The sequence below is a fragment of the Mixophyes fleayi genome, chromosome 1 (genome assembly GCF_038048845.1).
Source record: "Mixophyes fleayi isolate aMixFle1 chromosome 1, aMixFle1.hap1, whole genome shotgun sequence".
In the NCBI taxonomy this organism is placed as follows: domain Eukaryota; kingdom Metazoa; phylum Chordata; class Amphibia; order Anura; family Limnodynastidae; genus Mixophyes; species Mixophyes fleayi.
Window position 1 is genome coordinate 142,004,596 of NC_134402.1, and position 18,876 is coordinate 142,023,471.

Below are 18,876 nucleotides of genomic sequence, written 5' to 3' on the forward strand. Positions count from 1 at the left end.
TGAAAATGTTGGATTTTATTGCCTACTACACTGGTCAAACTGATAGTCATTGGTGTAACACACTGCTACCTGTGGTGCTCACATAGTGCCAGTTAAAACAGGAGAAACAATGGTTTATGTGATAATAGGACCCTGTTGGGCTCCAAGAGCCAGGTCGCAAGTAAGAACAGCTGGGTGGAGAACACCAGTAGCAGAGGTTTTTAATCAAATATCGCCATTGTCGGAAAACATAATCGATGCTTTTGAATTTTTCTAGATTTAAGAGGCCTCAATAATCTATCCATCATCAATGCTTTGGAGGTAGGAATATTTTTAACATCTGACAATTTAACTCTGCGGCATTGAGTTTGGGTCATAACACTGGGTGTATTTAAATTATGTGCATCTTTTTACTTGTGATGTCAAACCTCTCGGCAGCTGGAGTTCAACCTCAATGTCGACGTAACAGTTTTGTGACATTTTATTAGGTGATGTTTTACATAAAAATAAGACTGGTGAACTCCTGGAGGAATTTGTCGTAGAGATGTCTATTCATCTAGATTTGGCTTTTGCAAAGATGTTACAATTGTGTCCCATATGCCTAAGAAGAATAAGGTGGTTTTGCTTATGTCAAGCCTACACCTATGAACAAATTAACAATTTAACTGGAGAAACGAAGAAACAAACTACATTCTATAACTGGACAAAAGGCAGAGTAGATCTTGCAGACGAGCTTTGTGCAATGTATGATGTGAACTGCAATTTGAGAAAATGGCACCTGACTTTTTTATGCTATGCTAAAGATGGCTGGAATCAATGTGATCGCAATATAGGTAAAATAACTGTTGCAAAGAGTATGTAAAATTCTTCAAAACCTTGGTCTTGCTCTCCTAAATGAACACTTCCCTGAAGCATTCCCGAAGATGTATTTCAATTAGTAAAAGAATTCTAAAGTTCATTGGACCAATCTTTAAATTTGGTGCCAGCAAAAGTACAGGTGTTTGAAAAAGATGACAAGTTTGTCCCTCTGAAAAAAAAAAAAAAAAGATTGTAAGATCTCTTGTACCTGCCAAGCGTGTTACAAATTTATATGCCTGGAACATCTGATTTCATATTGTAGTGATGAGCTATGTAAAACTGCTTAGTTGTAAGACTGGTTTTGTTTTAGTTTTCAAAGGTCTCATACAAGTGAAGGAAAGTTTAATTTTAGATAAAAAAAAATATTTTTAAGATTAGAAATAACAAGTTGCCCATTTTTTTGTTTTGTTTTTTGAAGATTACGTAGAAATAATAATTCCAAAACCAAAATACTTTTTAATAATTCATTTTTCCAAATCTACTACTACTTTTCTAAAATCATCCTTAAAATGTCAAAATCAGGAGTAAAATATAATGTCCAGTCTCAATGTCTGTGTAACAACTTTCCACCACACTGAGGCCGGGTTAAAGGACTCCTCCCTCTACATTCCAATATCACATCAGAGATTTTGCAGATTTAAAATCAACAGTCCCTGCCCGTGCAAATGTTTGTCTGATTCATGATCATGGCAAAATTGAGAAAGGAAGTCACATAACTATGGCTTTACCTAGGCAATGTATTAATAGCAGCATCTTCAGTAAAGGATGCAGAAAGAGTAACCGTTTGTGTGCTGCAGGACTATGGTTGAATAATAAAAGAAGGGAAGTTATCATAGGTCCAACCCAGTGGATAGATTTCTGCAGAATGTGTCTGGATAATCTACAAGCAAAGGTTTTCCAGGATATGCAGGCAACACTAGGGAATGGCAAGTCCTTTGCAGAACACAAACACAGTCGTCATGAAAGATGCCTGCCAATATGGTTGGGATGCAACATAAAAAATTTACAGTGATCAGAGCATCTATTATTTCCAAGCACTCATTACACGTAACATCACAATGCATTCATACAAACAAACAGTGGTATCATATAAAACATCAAGGGGACACAAGAAGCCTTACTATGGAAGAGGTGTGGTATTTATTGCTGTGGGTAGGAAACAACTTGGCAGGTTTGTCAGTGGCTCATATAGCAGGAGCGAAACCCCAGAACAGATTTACTGAGCCAAAATATCATGCACCCAGGAGAATAGGTGTTGAAGAGACCATTATTTCTGAAACTTGAAAAGTACCACAAGTGCATCTCATGGCAACAGCAGAAAATGCCAAAGTAAGGATGGTTTGTTTTGTTTTTTTGCCTGATAGGTGGGTAAATGAGTAATGGCTGTGGATGCCTTCTCATGTAAAATGACAATTCAGTCTGGGATATGTTTCCATCCAAGATAGCTCAGGTCCTAAATAAAATAGTGATAATAATATTACCATTTTTGGCCCTGTCAATATTTTGTTTCCTCAAGAACTACAGCTAGTCATGGGGAAACTGGCTCCCTCAATTTCAGCCTGATATAATCCATCAAGGTCTAATAAACCATCTAAACCTAGGTTTCTTTGACCCCATGGCTACTGCGAGGAGACACATAAAGCACCAAGGTTTTCCTAGAAATTTCTACTCTTAAGTGCAAGAAAGAGAAAATAAAATCTAAGACATACTATACAATCTGGGGTACATTCTGAAAAAATGGTGTTCGGATAAACATCACCAAATAGTCCATCCACTGGTACTATACTTGACTTTGTACATGATGAGCTTGATAAAGGATTAGCGGTCAACACACTAAAAGTCCAGTATTACATAGTAGGTTGGACAAGAATTAGTACATGATAAAATATATGCAGGTGGCAAAGAAAGAGGAACCATTTCTTTTGCTCTCAATTGGCTCCATTGAACTTGAGCCTAGTATTGGAGGCCCTAACGGAATCACCCTTTGAACCTTTACAGGAGATTCCTCTGAAACATCTATGGATGAAGGTCGGGTTGTCCATTTTTTATTTTATTTTTAAATCAACTTAAATATACTTGTAGCCTTTATATTTATATTAAATAAACAATCTTAGCACATTAGTAATAGTCACCTATTAAAGTGTCATATGTTCCTGAAACTAAAATAAATATTGCATTATGGGGCAGATTCAATTAGATGCAAGGTGAAATTGAGCACTGTGCTGGCAAATACAGTGTTCAAGCAAAAAATTTGCAAATATATTTTTCAACTTATTAAATAGCTTTCACACGCACACACATAACTAACAATGGGAAAATAAATTTAATTTTGTTCAATTACAATATGAGAGATTATCAGGGAGATACATGAAAATATGAGAATATATGAAATATGACTGAGGCCTTGTAGACATACGTAGAAAAGATGTATACAATATCATCATTATTATTATTATCAATATTATCATCTATTTACATAGAACCACTGATTCCGCAGCACTGTACAGAGAACTCACATACATCAGTCCCTGCCCCATTGGAGCTTACAGGCTAAATTCCCTAACACACACAGACTGAGAAAGACTATGGTCAATTTAATAGCAGCCAATTAACATCCTAGTATGTTTTTGGAGTGTGGGAGGAAACCCACGCTAATACGGGGAGAATATACAAACTCCACACAGATAAAACCATGGTCAGGGATTGAACTCAAGACCCCAGTGCTGTGAGGCAGCAGTGCTATTTATAAGGAATTTGTTTGATGATGGTCTAACACGTCTGTGCTAAACATGTGCCAGTTGTGCCACTTAACTGCATAGTATTTTCAGTTGAACGTCTCCATTTTAAAACTTTTTTGCACCTTAGTCTTAATTTTGGATATTTGCAGGGGATTAGGGTGTGTCAGCTGTTAAGCAATTGCTGATTGAGCAAATATTTTAACATAGAACATCTTATAGAGGATGCTAACACTTAGTTGAATATGCTTCTTAATGTAGGATTACATTGGGACTAAAATACTGTGCCCACTGCACTACTGTATCTGCCACTTGATGTCATCAGTTTTAATTGTAAAAAAGTTTTTATAGATTTTTGTGGCGCCAATGTTAACAACTGGTTATGCATAGGAAGGCACTATATATTTCACCAGACTGCATGATCCAATCAGACAAAATATACCTATAAGATAACATTAAAAATAAATATATAGTTATACAGTCAAGTCCATAAATATTGGGATATCGACACAATTCTCATATTTTGGGCTCTATACACCACCAGAATGGACTTGAAATTAAACTAACAAGATTTGCTTTAACTGCAGACTTTCAGATTTAATTTGAGGGTATTTACATCCAAATCAGGTGAACGGTGTAGGAATTACAACGGTTTCTATATGTGCCTCACACTTTTTAAGGGACTGAAAGTAATGGGACAATCGACTCAAAACCTATTTCATGGACATGTATGGGCTATTCCCTCGTTATTTCATCATCAATTAAGCAGGTAAAAGGTCTGGAGTTGATTCTAGGTGTGACATTTGTATTTGGAATCTGTTGCTGTCGACTCTCAATATGAGATTAAAAGAGCTGTCACTATCAGTGAAGCAAGCCATCATTAGGCTGAAAAATCAAAACAAACCCATCAGAGAGATAGCAAAAACATTAGATGTGGCCAAATCAACTGTTTGGAACATTCTTAAAAAGAAAGAACGCACCGGAGAGCTCAGCAACACCAAAAGACCCGGAAGACCACGGAAAACAACTGTGGTGGATGACAGAAGAACAGTTATCCACATCAAGAACACTCTCCAGGAGAAAGGTGTATATGTGTCAAAGTCAACAATCAAGAGAAGATTTCACAAGAGTGAATATAGAGGGTTCACCGCAAAATGTAAACCATTTGTGAGCTACAAAAACAGGAAGACCAGATTAGAGTTTGGCAAACAACATCTAAAAAAGCCATTACAGTTCTGGAACAACATCCTATGGACAGATGAGACAAGGATCAACTTGTACCAGAGCGATGGGAAGAGAAGAGTATGGAGAAGGAAAGGAACTGCTCATGATCCAAAACATACCACCTCATCAGTGAAGCATGGTAGTGGTAGTGTCATGGCGTGGGCATGTATGGCTGCCAATGGAACTGGTTCCCTTGTATTTATTGATGATGTGACTGCTGACAAAAGGCAGCAGGATGAATTTTGAAGTGTTTCGGGCAATATTATCTGCTCATATTCAGTCAAATGCTTGAGAACTCATTGGACGGCGCTTCACAGTGCAGATGGACAATGACCCGAAGCATACTGCAAAGGCAACCAAAGAATTTTTTAAGGCTAACAAGTGGAATGTTATGCAATGGCCAAGTCAATCACCTGACCTGAATCCGATTGAGCATGCATTTCACTTGATGAAGACCAAACTGAAGGGAAAATGCCCAAAGAACAAGCAGGAACTGAAGACATTTGCAGTAGAGGCCTGGCAGAGCATCACCAGGGATGAAACCCAGCGTCTGGTTATGTCTATGCCTTCCAGTCTATGCCTTCCTTACAGACTGCAAAGGATTTGCAACAAAGTATTAAAAAGTGAAAGTTTGATGTAGGATTGTTTAGTTTGTCCCATTACTTTTGGTCCCTTAAAAAGTGTGAGGCACATATAGAAACCGTTGTACTTCCTACACTGTTCACCTGGTTTGGATGTAAAATCGCTCAAATTAAAGCTGAAAGTTTGCAGTTAAAGCACATCTTGTTAGTTTCATTTCAAATCCATTGTGGTGGTGTATTGAGCCCAAAATATGAGAATTGTGTAGATGTCCCAATATTTATGGACTTGACTGTATATGAAAAACTAGCTATAAAAGCTACACTCTGCTAAAAAGGACATGAACCTCAAATTTGCTGGGCTTAATTGTGTCACAGTTTTGTTTTTCCGCTGTACAGGCTATAAGCAGATTTATAGCAAACTGAAGTGTCTTATTTTCTTAATCTTTCCTGAACTGGCACTCCCACAGTGACATCTCTTATCATTAGGCTACACTGACAAGACATCATATTATGGGAGGGTTATCAATTTATTGGTAATTGGTTATGTTGAGTACTTTTGATTACTTTACTAAAAATGAGTCACATGCCTAAAAAACTGAAATCCTTTGGAGTATTAGCAAATGTTAAAAGATGGCTGCTCTTGGTGTGGGTGCACGCCCAGGGCCATCTTTTCCATTGGGCACGATGGGCAGCTGCCCGGGGGCCCCACGGGCAAGGGGGCCCCATAGGCACGGCTCTTAGTGAGAATAAATAATCCTGCAAAAGAAAAAAACCTGCAAAAAAAACCTTCAAGGGTCACTGAGCAAGTACATCTATCTATCTCTATATATCTATATCTATATCTGTATCTGTATACATCTATATATCTATATCTATATCTAGGGGCCCCGGTGCACTGCTTTGCCCGGGGGCCCATAATGTTGTTAAGATGGCCCTGTGCACGCCATCTTCCCAACTATAGGAACATACCACAGTGTCGCCAGATCTCATGCTGGGTGGCAGGACTGCACTGTGTGCATGGTCTACTTAATGTAGTTATCAATCTTTACCAAGTTACCAGCTCACTAACAGAAGCTGCAGTTTGGTTGGTGTCTATGATTTCCTACTGCTCTTGTTCAGTGTTTTCTGTACATTTTTAACTAGTAAGAAAGATCAGCTAATCACCTGCAGCCAGAAGGATATTTAAATGCTTTAACACTGTATCATGCAATCAGAAGGTAATATATGTGTAGTTAAGTGGAAGAAAAGCATTCTGGATAGTTTTCCTTTCCTATTAATAAGTTTTTATTAGTCTATACAAAGCTATACATTGATTGTGGGCACATGGGCTTTGATTCTGTTGCTCCTTTGTATATGTTATTATTTTTGTATTTTATTTACAAATGAATCAAAACAACTTATTTTCAGCATTTGTAATCTGTGCCAGTGCCCATATTGATATGGTTGGATATGATTTGGTACTTTGCAAAGTTAAGTAGTATTATGTCACTAGGTCATGTCCATGTGAGATACTGAAATGGATGTGCAGCCTTGCCCACATATTTGTACTGAGTACACAATATTTTACCCATTGTATGCTGTATAAACATGTTCCAAAAGGATGGCACCACATGGCTATATTCAGCAGCTTTTAAATGCTGTGACCAATTTTAACCTTGCAGAGATGGGGGAGTGGGAGTGTAAATGTTAGTGAAAATTTTCTAGAGTTAGAGCACTTTATTGTGTTCAATGTTCCATCTCTTGATTGTATTTCATGTCCCCATTTGTCACGAATAGCCCCTCTGGCTACTCCCTGATTTAATATCTTATCCTATATTCATGCCGTCAAGCAATATATCACCTCTATTTTGTCAGGAAACCTTTCCTGACTACATTTACCTGTCACAAAACGCACTATGCGCACTTGTGACTTGGAAGTGTCTACTTTATGAGGTTACACACGATTCCAGCACTCAGTCTCTTTTTTTACCTATCACACAGGTTATGGACCTGCAGAATCACCTCCGCAACAGGGCTCTCACACCCCCATACACTTCAGGTTTGCCACCACCTATTGAATAAGGGCAATAGGATCCCAATATACTGTCTCACACTGGCAAACAATGAGCACTCCTTGTTACCCCCAGTTTTGCAAGGCACACACCGGCATTTAAAAGGTTAACACTTAACCCCTCAAGCCTCTATTACACAAATGTACATGCAGGCACACACTGGGCTTGGTATACAAATCTATTCACAACACACACCTCAGCAATGAAAGGTTTAGCATGGTCAAGCAATCTATCTCTTCTAGTCGGTGAATTCATTTAGAGCAATAAAGACATCACTATTAAATTGTTAGATTTAATATACAAAAAGTACGATGCCTACAGGTTAATAAAAAAAAAACCCAATTAATAAACAATTGACATAACATACACAAAAAACCCAGTTTAAAATAAAGGGATTAAATTCAGAGTATTACTTACAGATGTATTCTGAGGAACAAAGGAAAAAAGAAGAAGTTGACCAAAATAGCACTCCAGGTATAAACAATAAGCTATGAGGTGTATTTAATACATTAAACTTTATTAGTAATTGGTTAAAGGAAGAGCGAAATATTTGAAATAAAGTGTTGAATAAAGAGAGAAATTAAAATATAATGGATCCTGTAGTGGAAATGATCTTGCATATATGAAGCCTCAGATATAAACCTATTGATGGTTTACCTCCTTATGATATATAAACAGGGCTTGCATGTCTTGTATCATAAGTAAAAATGGTGCTATATAAGTAAAGAGCTGCTTACAGTTAATCCGTATAGAATTATCTGTGTCCTTGTAGAGTTTTTATCATATAAGTGTCCTAGTTACAAATATATTGTGCAATAGCAACAATGTGGCACTGATTGATTAAACACAGTTATATAAATCTGTTGTACACATACAGACTCTAGATGGCAGCAGTGAGTAATGTATTTCACCACTTTAGTCATATGCTAAAATATATTCTTCATTAGTAGAGTTTGTATATTACATAAAGAGAGGCAGGATAAATGCTTATCTATGTTTAACAAATGCTATTCAATATTATTTCATGGTATGCAATTAGGTTAGTAGTATATCATCATTCTTTACTCTTATATTATTGCCTATTTATATTTATGGGCAGTAATTCCTCATAGAGCTTATTATATAAATACTAGGGAAACATTCCTCTTAGAGTCCTCCCTGTATTAGCGGCACATTGGTATATAGAGCATCCGCCCATGAATGGTATGCTGCTTTAAAAATAGTTGGTACTGGAGCACTGGCATATAATATTTGAGAGGATATTGCTACTATAACCTAAAACCTAAAGCGCATGTTTTAATCAAACATTGTCTGGTGGCCGAACGCCGCGATCAGTTCCACCTACTTCCGGGTCTGACGTCACCTAGCGTGACGTTGGCCCGACGTACGTTTCGCCCTGAGGCTTAGTCATGACTTAGTCATGTCAATTCCCATGTTTAGTTTATTCCTGCCCCACATGCAACAATATTGTCTAATAAGCCAAATATGCCCTATATGTGGTCCAAAACTGATTAAAATACCAGAGTATAATCAAATGAAATTGATAACACTATTTTCTGGGCAATAAATCAAGTCAGCAGAGAACTCTTACGGTAGGTCTTTTGCTGATGACATCCAGTCCCTTGGCCTGAGAGATGAACTCTTAATATCCAATGTGGCATCTTAGGTCTCTCTTGTCTACAGGGTCACTTGCTTCAAAGACCTGCTTGGACTTCTCTATCCCTGTGACCTACAGATTAGATCCAACTCTAATCCGTTCCTGGCTGTTTCTGAGGTTTGGACCCAGCTTTCTGGTATCACCGCTCTGCCCGCTACCCAGCAGCTCTGGCCAGTGTGATAGGCCAGGAGGGATCCATACACAGCAACCCTGATTCATAGGAAGAGGTCAGGGGTACCAGCTAAGGTACATCAGTAACAGTGTACACTATCAACATCAGTTACCCAGAAGAAACCTGATACTGGATGCCGGTAAGGAGTCCAGTGGTGGCAGCATTCATAAGCCCCTCCTACTGCGGCTAGAGGGCATAATGAAAGGGAACGGGAGCAAAGTGAGCCCAGTCGGTTCCTAGCAACAACAGACAAGGTGACATAGGCAGTCCATCCCGTCACAGATAGGTTGAAATTGGCAAAGATTAGCAGGGGGCACGGCCTAAAGATGCAATTTACGTGACCACGCCCAGATGATAGAGCCCCACCTCCCGGACAGCTTGGTCCAAGATTTAGTAAGCATGGAATATTTTATATGTGTAATATTGTGTGTTCGCAGGGACAGCAGTTTATTGTGACTGCTGTTCCAGCCAGGGCCATCTTAACAACATTATGGGCCCCCGGGCAAAGCAGTGCACCGGGGCCCCTAGATATAGATATATAGATGTATATAGATACATAGATATATAGAGATAGAGATAGATAGATGTACTTGCTCAGTGACCCTTGAAGGATTTTTTTGCAGGTTTTTTTCTTTTGCAGGATTATTTATTCTCATTAAGAGCCGTGCCTATGGGGCCCACTTGCCTGTGGGGCCCCCGGGCGGCTGCCCATCGTGCCCAATAGAAAAGATGGCCCTGGTTCCAGCTGAACACTTTTAATAGTTGCTCACAATCTTTCATTCCTTATCGTTGCCTAATGGAATAAAAATGATTGTGTCAAAAATGTGCTAGTTGATAAATATACCCCTTCACCCTGGTTGCCAGAACAATTTCGCATGCTCAAGAAGGTGGAAAAATAAGTGCAGTTTTATGTGTAAAGGTATTCTGTGTACAAATCATCAAATATATTACAAGTTTACAACATCCCATTCCCAACCCATCAAAATTCACAAACTGGACATGTATGGATGGATTTACTTCCGTATTGGAAGCATCGGAACAAACACCGCCTCACAGACCAAACGCCTCCTGCAGTTTATGACCCATAACCCCATAGCCAGAACCCGGAAGTCTGTGATAATTATATGGATGAAACTAAATGTGTTAAATCGGCATAGTCTCTGTGATCATCGGTCTGCAGCAGGAACAGGCGCATACTCTATGAATGTAGCAGACTGTAGAAGTCAGCAGGACGTCTTTGTGACCTCACAGAATGTTAGTTGCGTCCAGTCGCTTTGGGATTGTACAACGTTCCAATTGAATCAGCAAGAATCGGATACTCAGATCTTCGTCTGCAATAACAGAAGAGAAGTCTGTGTTTATCTGCTGCTCCTCTAACCGCTATGATCTCAGGATGGGAGTCCGTATTACGCTGTGCCAAGTGGTGGACGGTTATGGGATTGTTTCAAGTTATCTCTGGACACCCGTGGGCAAATGAAACTAGTACTTTGCACGTGTTTAGTTTGAACGGAAAATGGGGTATTCGTAACTCTAACAGCTCTACTAGAATTTATGGCGATGTACCTGGTTGTGTGCACACTGCGTTATTCACCTCGGGGATTATTAAGGTACAATATAAACTGATTTTTATAATGTAAATTAACTCGCGTGCAGGTCAAATGCACCATTCCTATCAAACATCCCCATGTTGAACTCCTCTTTCATTAAGGTTTCTCTCATTTGGATCTGCTCTGTTCATCCACTCTTTATATTAAGTAATTTGTGGTAATTGGGATGTTTATGATAAGATCTGTTTTGTAACATTTTATATATCTTAAAATGTGCTTGCAACTTTAAATGCAAATTTAATGGACTTTTAGGTCACTAGAAGTGTTAGAAAACATGGTATAGTGTTTGCGTGTAATACATCCACAGGCTAATTTTTATGCAGGTCATGGAACTTCTAGGTGTCTTCCAAATCAGATTTGAAACATAAAGGGGCATATTTAACAAGTAATGATAGTGCACTTACCGTGAACATCAGGTCCCTCTGTGTCCTCCGCATATTTAAGAAAGGTGCATCGCAGCAGATATCGTGGATATCTGCTGCTTTGCACTCCTCTTCGTTTTTGGGAGAAGTCACCATTCTACAGTATGGTGACTGCTCCCAGCTGCAATGTAACAAGTTCCGAAAAAAAGTTTTTTCGGTAACTTGTGTTATGAGCGTTTTGTCGCTATCCAATAACGATTGTCGAATCTCGATTTGTGTTTCCAACGCACAAAGATTTATTCTCAAAAAGCAGAATATACTCAAGCGAATTAATAAGTACAGCCGTTGCTTATCGCAGGCGCTCTGGATCCAGTGTACAGTCATTCAGTCCTGAAGTCTGTGGTCTAGGTGACTGAACACTAGATGAGGAGCTGCTGCTTATATGCAAACAGAGATTCAGTAAAACAATGCAAAGGTGTGGCTTGCTTCTATTGGTCCAGGCATCAGGAGGGTCCAGGGGGTTGCAGATCATAGGCTAGTTTAAGCTCAGTAATCCAAAGGAAGGGGTCATCTCTCCAGGGGATGAGTTCTGATCTTCCCGCCAAGATTTCTAATCATAATAGTCCATAATTCCTTAACATTAATAACTAGCGTATGCACTCTGCGATCCCTTCGCAGAGTGAACCGGACAGTCGCAAATGTGAAGGGGATTAGTATGATACCACACATGACATGATTCCTTCAACGTGTACCATATGTTTTACTGATATGCATATAACTTATAATATTACACATAAATACTACTATATTTCGACATAAATGACTATGTGTTGCAACTACCATTAATGTGTACTATTTTATAAGTATGCGTGTTTGTGCGAATGTATGTAAAAGACTAAATACTGTTGTTGCCACGTGTTGCAGCTGCGTACGCCCTTCCACGTCGTAGCGTGCCGTACGCATCTTTTCAAACAAAGACAACCAATTTTTCTCGATTTTAATTGAAATGACTTTATCCAATTTGCAGACTTCGACACTTTTCATGATAATGTACGCCAGCCGTGTACATTATCATAATTGAAGGATTTCAGTGCTGTCAGCTCTGCTCCGAAGAGCAGAGCTGGACAGCGCATGTGTGGAGGGATCATGTGATCCCTCCCTGTCACTCACCGCTCTCCACCTCTCAGCAGGGATGTCTGCGAACTGCACATGCGCAATTGCAGTGTAAAGAAAAATGAAGAGGACCTGGAGCAGAACCGTGGACATCGCGTTCCGAAGAGGCGGGTCAAGTGTGATTTTTTTTTTTATCATAGAAACAGCAGTTTATCGGAACTGCTGTTTATGTGCTGGGTTGTACATAAATGTGAGAAATAGTTCAATCCTTGTCATTGCGATAAGAATTAAAAAATATTTTTCACTTTATGTGTATATTGATAAATGTGCCCCAAAGTGCTTTATGTACTGTGTTTTACTAGTGTTTTTAAAGCTAGTACAACTCATAAACATTAACCTTTCCCACAGGGTTAGATCTAGATTTTTCTTTTAGGAGGACCAGTTTATCGTTTAGCTTTGTAATAGCAGTCTTCAAGCAGTGTGAAATGCAAAAGTTTTCTTTATTTTCCAAATATGCATTGCATATTTTGATTCTGTATAGAACAAGACTAATTACAAATTGTTACAGAGAATAAAAGCATAAAACCCACCCCTCTAACAGACATCACTATCCATACTATCCTTTGAAATAATATACAACAGATGACAAGAAATCAAACAAATACTTTTGACAGACATTTCAACAAAAAAGAAATCCTTTTTGACCAGGTCAAAAAGCATGTGTGACCTTTACATTCTGTCCACTTAAAACATCTAGAATTGGAACATCCTGTAACATAAGGTCCCCTATTCAGACAAAGACACACAGAAGCTTTTAACTCTATACAAAATACAAGAAATACAGACTTTGGATATATTCTACCTGTATACATAACATACATTAATATTATTCATCCAATTTATATTTGTAGCAAAATTTAATCTATGTCATTCTTCTCTCTGTGGATGAAAGTCACACAAATTTCCCTTTAACTAAAAAATAAACACTACAAGAACAAAAAAAAAAAATTAAAAGAAAAGTAAAAAGGACAGAAATGTCCCTATTCTAAATATATAAAACCCTATCAAGAGAGAAATTTTCATTAAATGTGTGATAAAATGTAATTCTGTAAAGTCTTTGTTTCAACCTTGCACAAATTCCCTATTTAAAAAATAACATATTTTCCTAACGGCCAAAATAAACCTTTCCACCATCCTGACACTCCTGAAAATGCAATGTAATTTGTCTTTTACCTCTCCTTTCCAAGGTAAACATACAGTTCAAAATAAAGATCAATTGCAAATGTCATTAATGTTAAAACAAATAACAATGACTATAATTTCATATTTGGGTGAGGATCCAATAATTCTGAATACCAGTTTCTTTCCGTCTCTTGTCTTTTTCTCTTCACGAGACTTCATTCCCTGACTTTAAAAGGAAGATATTGTCTTATCTTTGCAAGGGCTGAGACATTATTATGGTCTCAGAAATATCTCTTACTTGTAGAGTAGTACAGGTTATAATTATCTTCTTACTTGATCAGAATCTGTTGCCTTTTTACAATGGGAAGCATGTATCCAAGTGCTTTTCTCCTTGAATTTTATTGCACTTGGCATTGTCAATAACATGAGATATGGACCTTTCCACCGATCAGTCAGTGAACCAGATCGCACGAAACGTCTTATCACCCAATCTCCAGGATGCAGGTTATGACAGGTACTGTCAATTGGAAATGGTTGTCACAGCAGCTTAAATCTGTCTCAACTGTTTAGTAAACGATAAAATGTAGTTAACAGTCACATCATTAACTTGGCTTTGACTGCTATTGCTATTCAGAGTCAAATTAGGAATTTTTCCAAACAGAATTTCCTATGGTGACAATTTGAGAGGCCCTCGAGGGGTTAATCTGATAGCATGTAAAATTAATGGTAATGCTTCAGGCTATTGCATTCCTGTTTCCTTATCTAATGTAGACAGTTTATTTTTTAATAATTCCATTGTATCTTTCAACTTTCCCACTGGCTTGCGGATGGTACGGCGTATGTAACTGTTGCTTTATACCCAACAATTCACACGTTTGCTTAAGAACAATTCCAGTAAAATGAGAACCTCGATCAGAAGAAATTACCTGTGGTGTTCCATATCTACATACAGATTCTAGCACAATCTTTTTAGCCGTAACATTAGCAGTGGTTCTCACAACCGCATAACCTTCATCCCAACACACACTAATACATATTCTAACATCCTACACTTGAAGTTGGATTAAATCAATTTGAATTATTTGAAACGGGGTGGCAGGTGATTAGATATCGTCTTTACTACCTTTCCTGCATTACTCTGTAGACAGATAATACATGAAGTACAGTACCTGGCAACTATGGCTGAAAATCCAGGTGCATACCAATACATTTGGACTATATTTTGCATACCAGTTTTTCCTGCATGGGTTAATCCATGATTCATTTGTGCCAATGCTGGCAAGAGTGGTTTGGGAGCTACAGGCCACGTCCTTCCCATGCCAAAGTCCATCGTTATCAATTGAAGAACAACCTTTTTTGCATCTCAATTAGTCAAATTTAATCAGGAATTGCAACATTTAGTATTTCGGTACTTTCAAGAATCTGTGCAGTGCCTGTTTGTGCTGCTTTCTTAGCAGCTAAGTCAGCTCTATGATTTCTCTTTGTTACATCATCATGTCCTGTCATATGCACTTGGCATTTAATAACTGCAACCTGTTTTGGTAACTGAATAGCATGCAATAATTTATTCACAATTTTATGATGAGCAAGAGGTGTACCATTTGATGTGACAATTTCTCTGTCGCCATATTTTGGCACAATCATGGATAACTACAAATCCGTATTTGCTATCTGTGTAAATAGTTACCACTTTGTTTTCTGCCAATTGACATGCTTTAATTAATGTGTTTTTTTTTGTTTTTTTTTTTACTTTTTATTTTTAAACTGTATAAAAATAGAAACACCAAACTCATTACAAAGGAAGCAATCAAACATTCCAATGACATGGCACAATAATAGCAGTGGGACAAGTGTACATGATGAGGTAACGCCAGTATGTGTGATTGAGATAAGAGGTCGTTAGGTTGAAACTTTTTTTTTTTTTTTTTTTTTTTAAATTTAATGCAAGGAGGGGTGGGGGGGGGGGTTGTAGGATTGGAAATAGAGGGGAGTGGGGGTGAGGGGGGAGAAAAATATCTAAATCAAGCAATCCCAGGGGCTGGAGATTGGTGGATGTGGAACCACGGGGTCCACACAGCTTGATATTTAGATATAGTGCTGTATTGTTCAGGAGAGCAGGAATGTATTCCATAGAAGAGAGATACCATATGCGTTTGAGCAACTCTGTTTTCGAGGGAGGAGTGGGCTGCTTCCAAGCTTGAGCAATGAGCAATTTGGAGGCCTGGATTTTTAGAGGTGTCCTGGGGATTCGTACACCAGTTATCTGGTGGACGATATTCAGGATGAGATCCCAAAAAACACGTATAATTGGACAATCCCACCAAATATGCAGGAAAGAGCCCTGAGCTCTGCAGAGCTTCCAACAGCGGTCAGTCATCGAAGGAACTTGTCTGGGACCATATACCAACGAGCATAAATTTTAGAACAGTTCTCTTGAATACCTGCCTTAATGGAGATCTTGGCTGTGCGGGTACAGATGTCGGACCATTCCTCGCTGTCCAGAGTGATCCCAAGTTTGCGTTCCCATGTCTCTTCGTGACGTGCCGTTGATCAGGGATAGTCGTGATCATGGAATACATGAGTGATATATTCCCTGTGCGACCAGCTGAGTAAATACATTTTCACTCGAATGGAGAGATGGCACAGAGTTTTTTGATCTGGCATTGGGATCGTAGGAAGCCTCGGATTTGAAGATATTGGAAGGGAGTTGAGGGGGGAGGGTGGCATTTAGCACGTATGTCTTCGTAAGACACTGGAGCTAATCCACCCATAATGTGAAGAAATTGGTCAATTTTATGTCATTTTCACCAGCAAGAGACACTGTCTGGGTGACCCAGGGAAAACAACGGGTGAGTCCAGATTAGTGTCAGAGGAGATGGATAGGGGGCTAAATCATGCTGATGGTTAGCCATGTTTCATGTGGAGAGTGTGAATGAGATAGAGGGGCATGAAAAGGCAGGTCTCAGACTATGAGTCTTAGGAAGTTATGTCAAATGATGTAAGGGTATGTCTGGGGTTAGCACATTTTTCAATATCTACACACTTCTTATGTCCCTGGTTAATGTGCCAAGATATTATATGACTGAGATATGTAGCTAAAAGGTAATTCTGTCTTAAAGGGAAACTAAGACCTCCAGATTCTTTGTACTTAGAACGCAGAGATTTACTCAGTCTAGATTTCCTTCCGTTCCATATGAAATGGTTGCAGAAGGATTGTAGGGATGTAATTTAATAAATGCTTTTAATTCAGCAATCTGGGCAGAATGTGGAGGTTGTAAACTTTCATAATATAGTCATATTATCATCTACTATTGCTACTCCTGATTGTAATGTTCCTGTATTATTTTTCTTATGGCAACTCCCATCTACATAGAAAACCAAATCGGGATTCTGCAATGGTATTTCTTTTAAATTTAGTCGAAATGCAGTAGTTTGCTGCATGTACACAATACAGTCATGTTGCTCATGAGCAAAATGTGTAAAATTCTGACTTTCACTCCTATGTGTATGCACCTCATCTGATTCACTTAATGCCAATCATTACAATCTGTATCCAAGTATACCTCCCTCTCTCTCTAAAGTTTACAAGGATCATTATCAGAAGCAATGGGCAACAAGATTGTTGGGTTTAAAACATTGCATCTGACAAGTGTAATATTTGGGGCCATTAGGAGAATCAATTCCCATTTTGTTAGTCTGGCATTTGTAACATGTCTAGTCATCTGGCAGTTTAAAAGTGCAGCTACTGTATGTGGGACCTGTACTATAAGTGGGTTTCCCAAAACTATATCAACACACTTATCTGACAACAAATCAGTGGCTGCTTGTGGCCGTGTCTCTAGTTCCCGTAATACCCGGCGCCGGAGGGGTTAAATCACCGATGCTAGGTGCCATGTGAAAGATTTTTTAATAAAAATGTATTTTATCCCTACTCGACTACAAAAGATACTGCCTGATTCCTCTGACAGATGTTGGCGTCTATGCTCTGGCGCTGGCTCTTTCTTACATATATGGTGGGACTGCCCGAAACTGATTCCCTTCTGGCGCGAAATTAAAGCTCTGATAGAAATGTTAATTCAAACCCCCTTACCCTTCGACCCTAAATTTTTCATTCTACCCCTCGGGTTCCCCACGGCCACTAGACACTAAAATAAACTTGCTCGTCACATTATTTCAGCGGCCACATGTCAAATCGCCATAGATTGGAGGCAGGCTGCCCCCCCTTCATTCTTTGCTGTAACTAATAGGATTTGGCATACGTATAAAATGGAATACATGACTAGCATTATACGAAACACGGCCAAATCTTTTAACAAGGTCTGGGACCCCTGAATGTCTCACTTCCATTACCGCTCCCCCTTTACCTAATTATACTCCTTGCCCTTACGTAACCCTTTCCCCTCCCAACTTATTGCCTCTGACTCAAGAGGGTTTTCCCATGCACCTCCCCTTCTACTCCTCCACCTCTCATGTTTTCTTTTATCTTCCTCTTTCTCTTCCTTCTCCTTTTCTTTTCTTTCTTCTCTTTTAAATATAAAAATGCCGGTCTTTATTTAATTGAATCTGTGCTGTTTTATCTCTGAAGCACGGAGACTTCTACTTCACTATCCAATGTACTGAATATATTTTGTTTAATATAGCATGTATCCTTTTGCACTGTTAATTCTTTTTTTTTTTTTTTTACCGTCAATAAACACTTGTTTAAAAAAAATAAAGAATGTATTTTAATATGTGAGCTGCAGCACTGGCTGGGTAGCACCCAGCGCTGCAGCAGGAAAAGGGTTAAACACTGGCGCTAGGAGCTGGGGAGTGTAAAAATGTACTTTAAATGGAAGTGTTTGTGTAGGTGCTGCAGGGGTTAACTCCCGGCGCTAAATGTATAAATGTGTATTTTAAATGTAAAAGTGCAATGTATATATGTATAATAAAGAAAGAGTGCTTACCCTGTGTGGGGGCTGCAGAGGCAGCCCTGGATCCCCTTCACCCTCCGGCAGCCAGTTTCAGTGGCTGCCAGAGGGACTTAACAACCAGCCTCTTGAAATTAAATGGATCCAGGAGGTGCAGTGTCTCCTGGGGGGTCCCAGAAAGCTAAGTCACTAGTTGGAGCTCCAATAGCTTCAACTAGCGACAGGACAGGGACTGCTGCCCCCAGAGCAAGGACCCTGGAAGTAACTTTGAGCGGTAGATCTAAAAGATAAATTTCTCGCCCCAGACAGAGAGGCACCAGGGAAGGAGAGTGGGCTGAGTCCCCCTCTCCCTGGCAGCTCGTGGACAGGGTGGAAGTATACTCCCCCCTGCCACTAGCAGCAATGTTAAAGATGTTAAACCCTCTAGGCTGATTCACGTGCAGGCTGC

The 18,876-nt window shown here is 39.1% G+C and overlaps 1 protein-coding gene across 1 annotated transcript in view; it reads left to right on the plus strand.

The window, feature by feature from the left end:
- Positions 1-10,358: 10,358 nt before the first annotated feature.
- MANBA (mannosidase beta) overlaps positions 10,359-18,876 on the plus strand; it is a 94,493-nt gene continuing 85,975 nt past the window's right edge. The window contains exon 1 of the mRNA XM_075201015.1: positions 10,359-10,864. Within this exon, the coding sequence (XP_075057116.1) occupies positions 10,640-10,864 (225 nt within the window). The 5' untranslated portion in view covers positions 10,359-10,639. The remainder of the gene's footprint in view (positions 10,865-18,876) is intronic.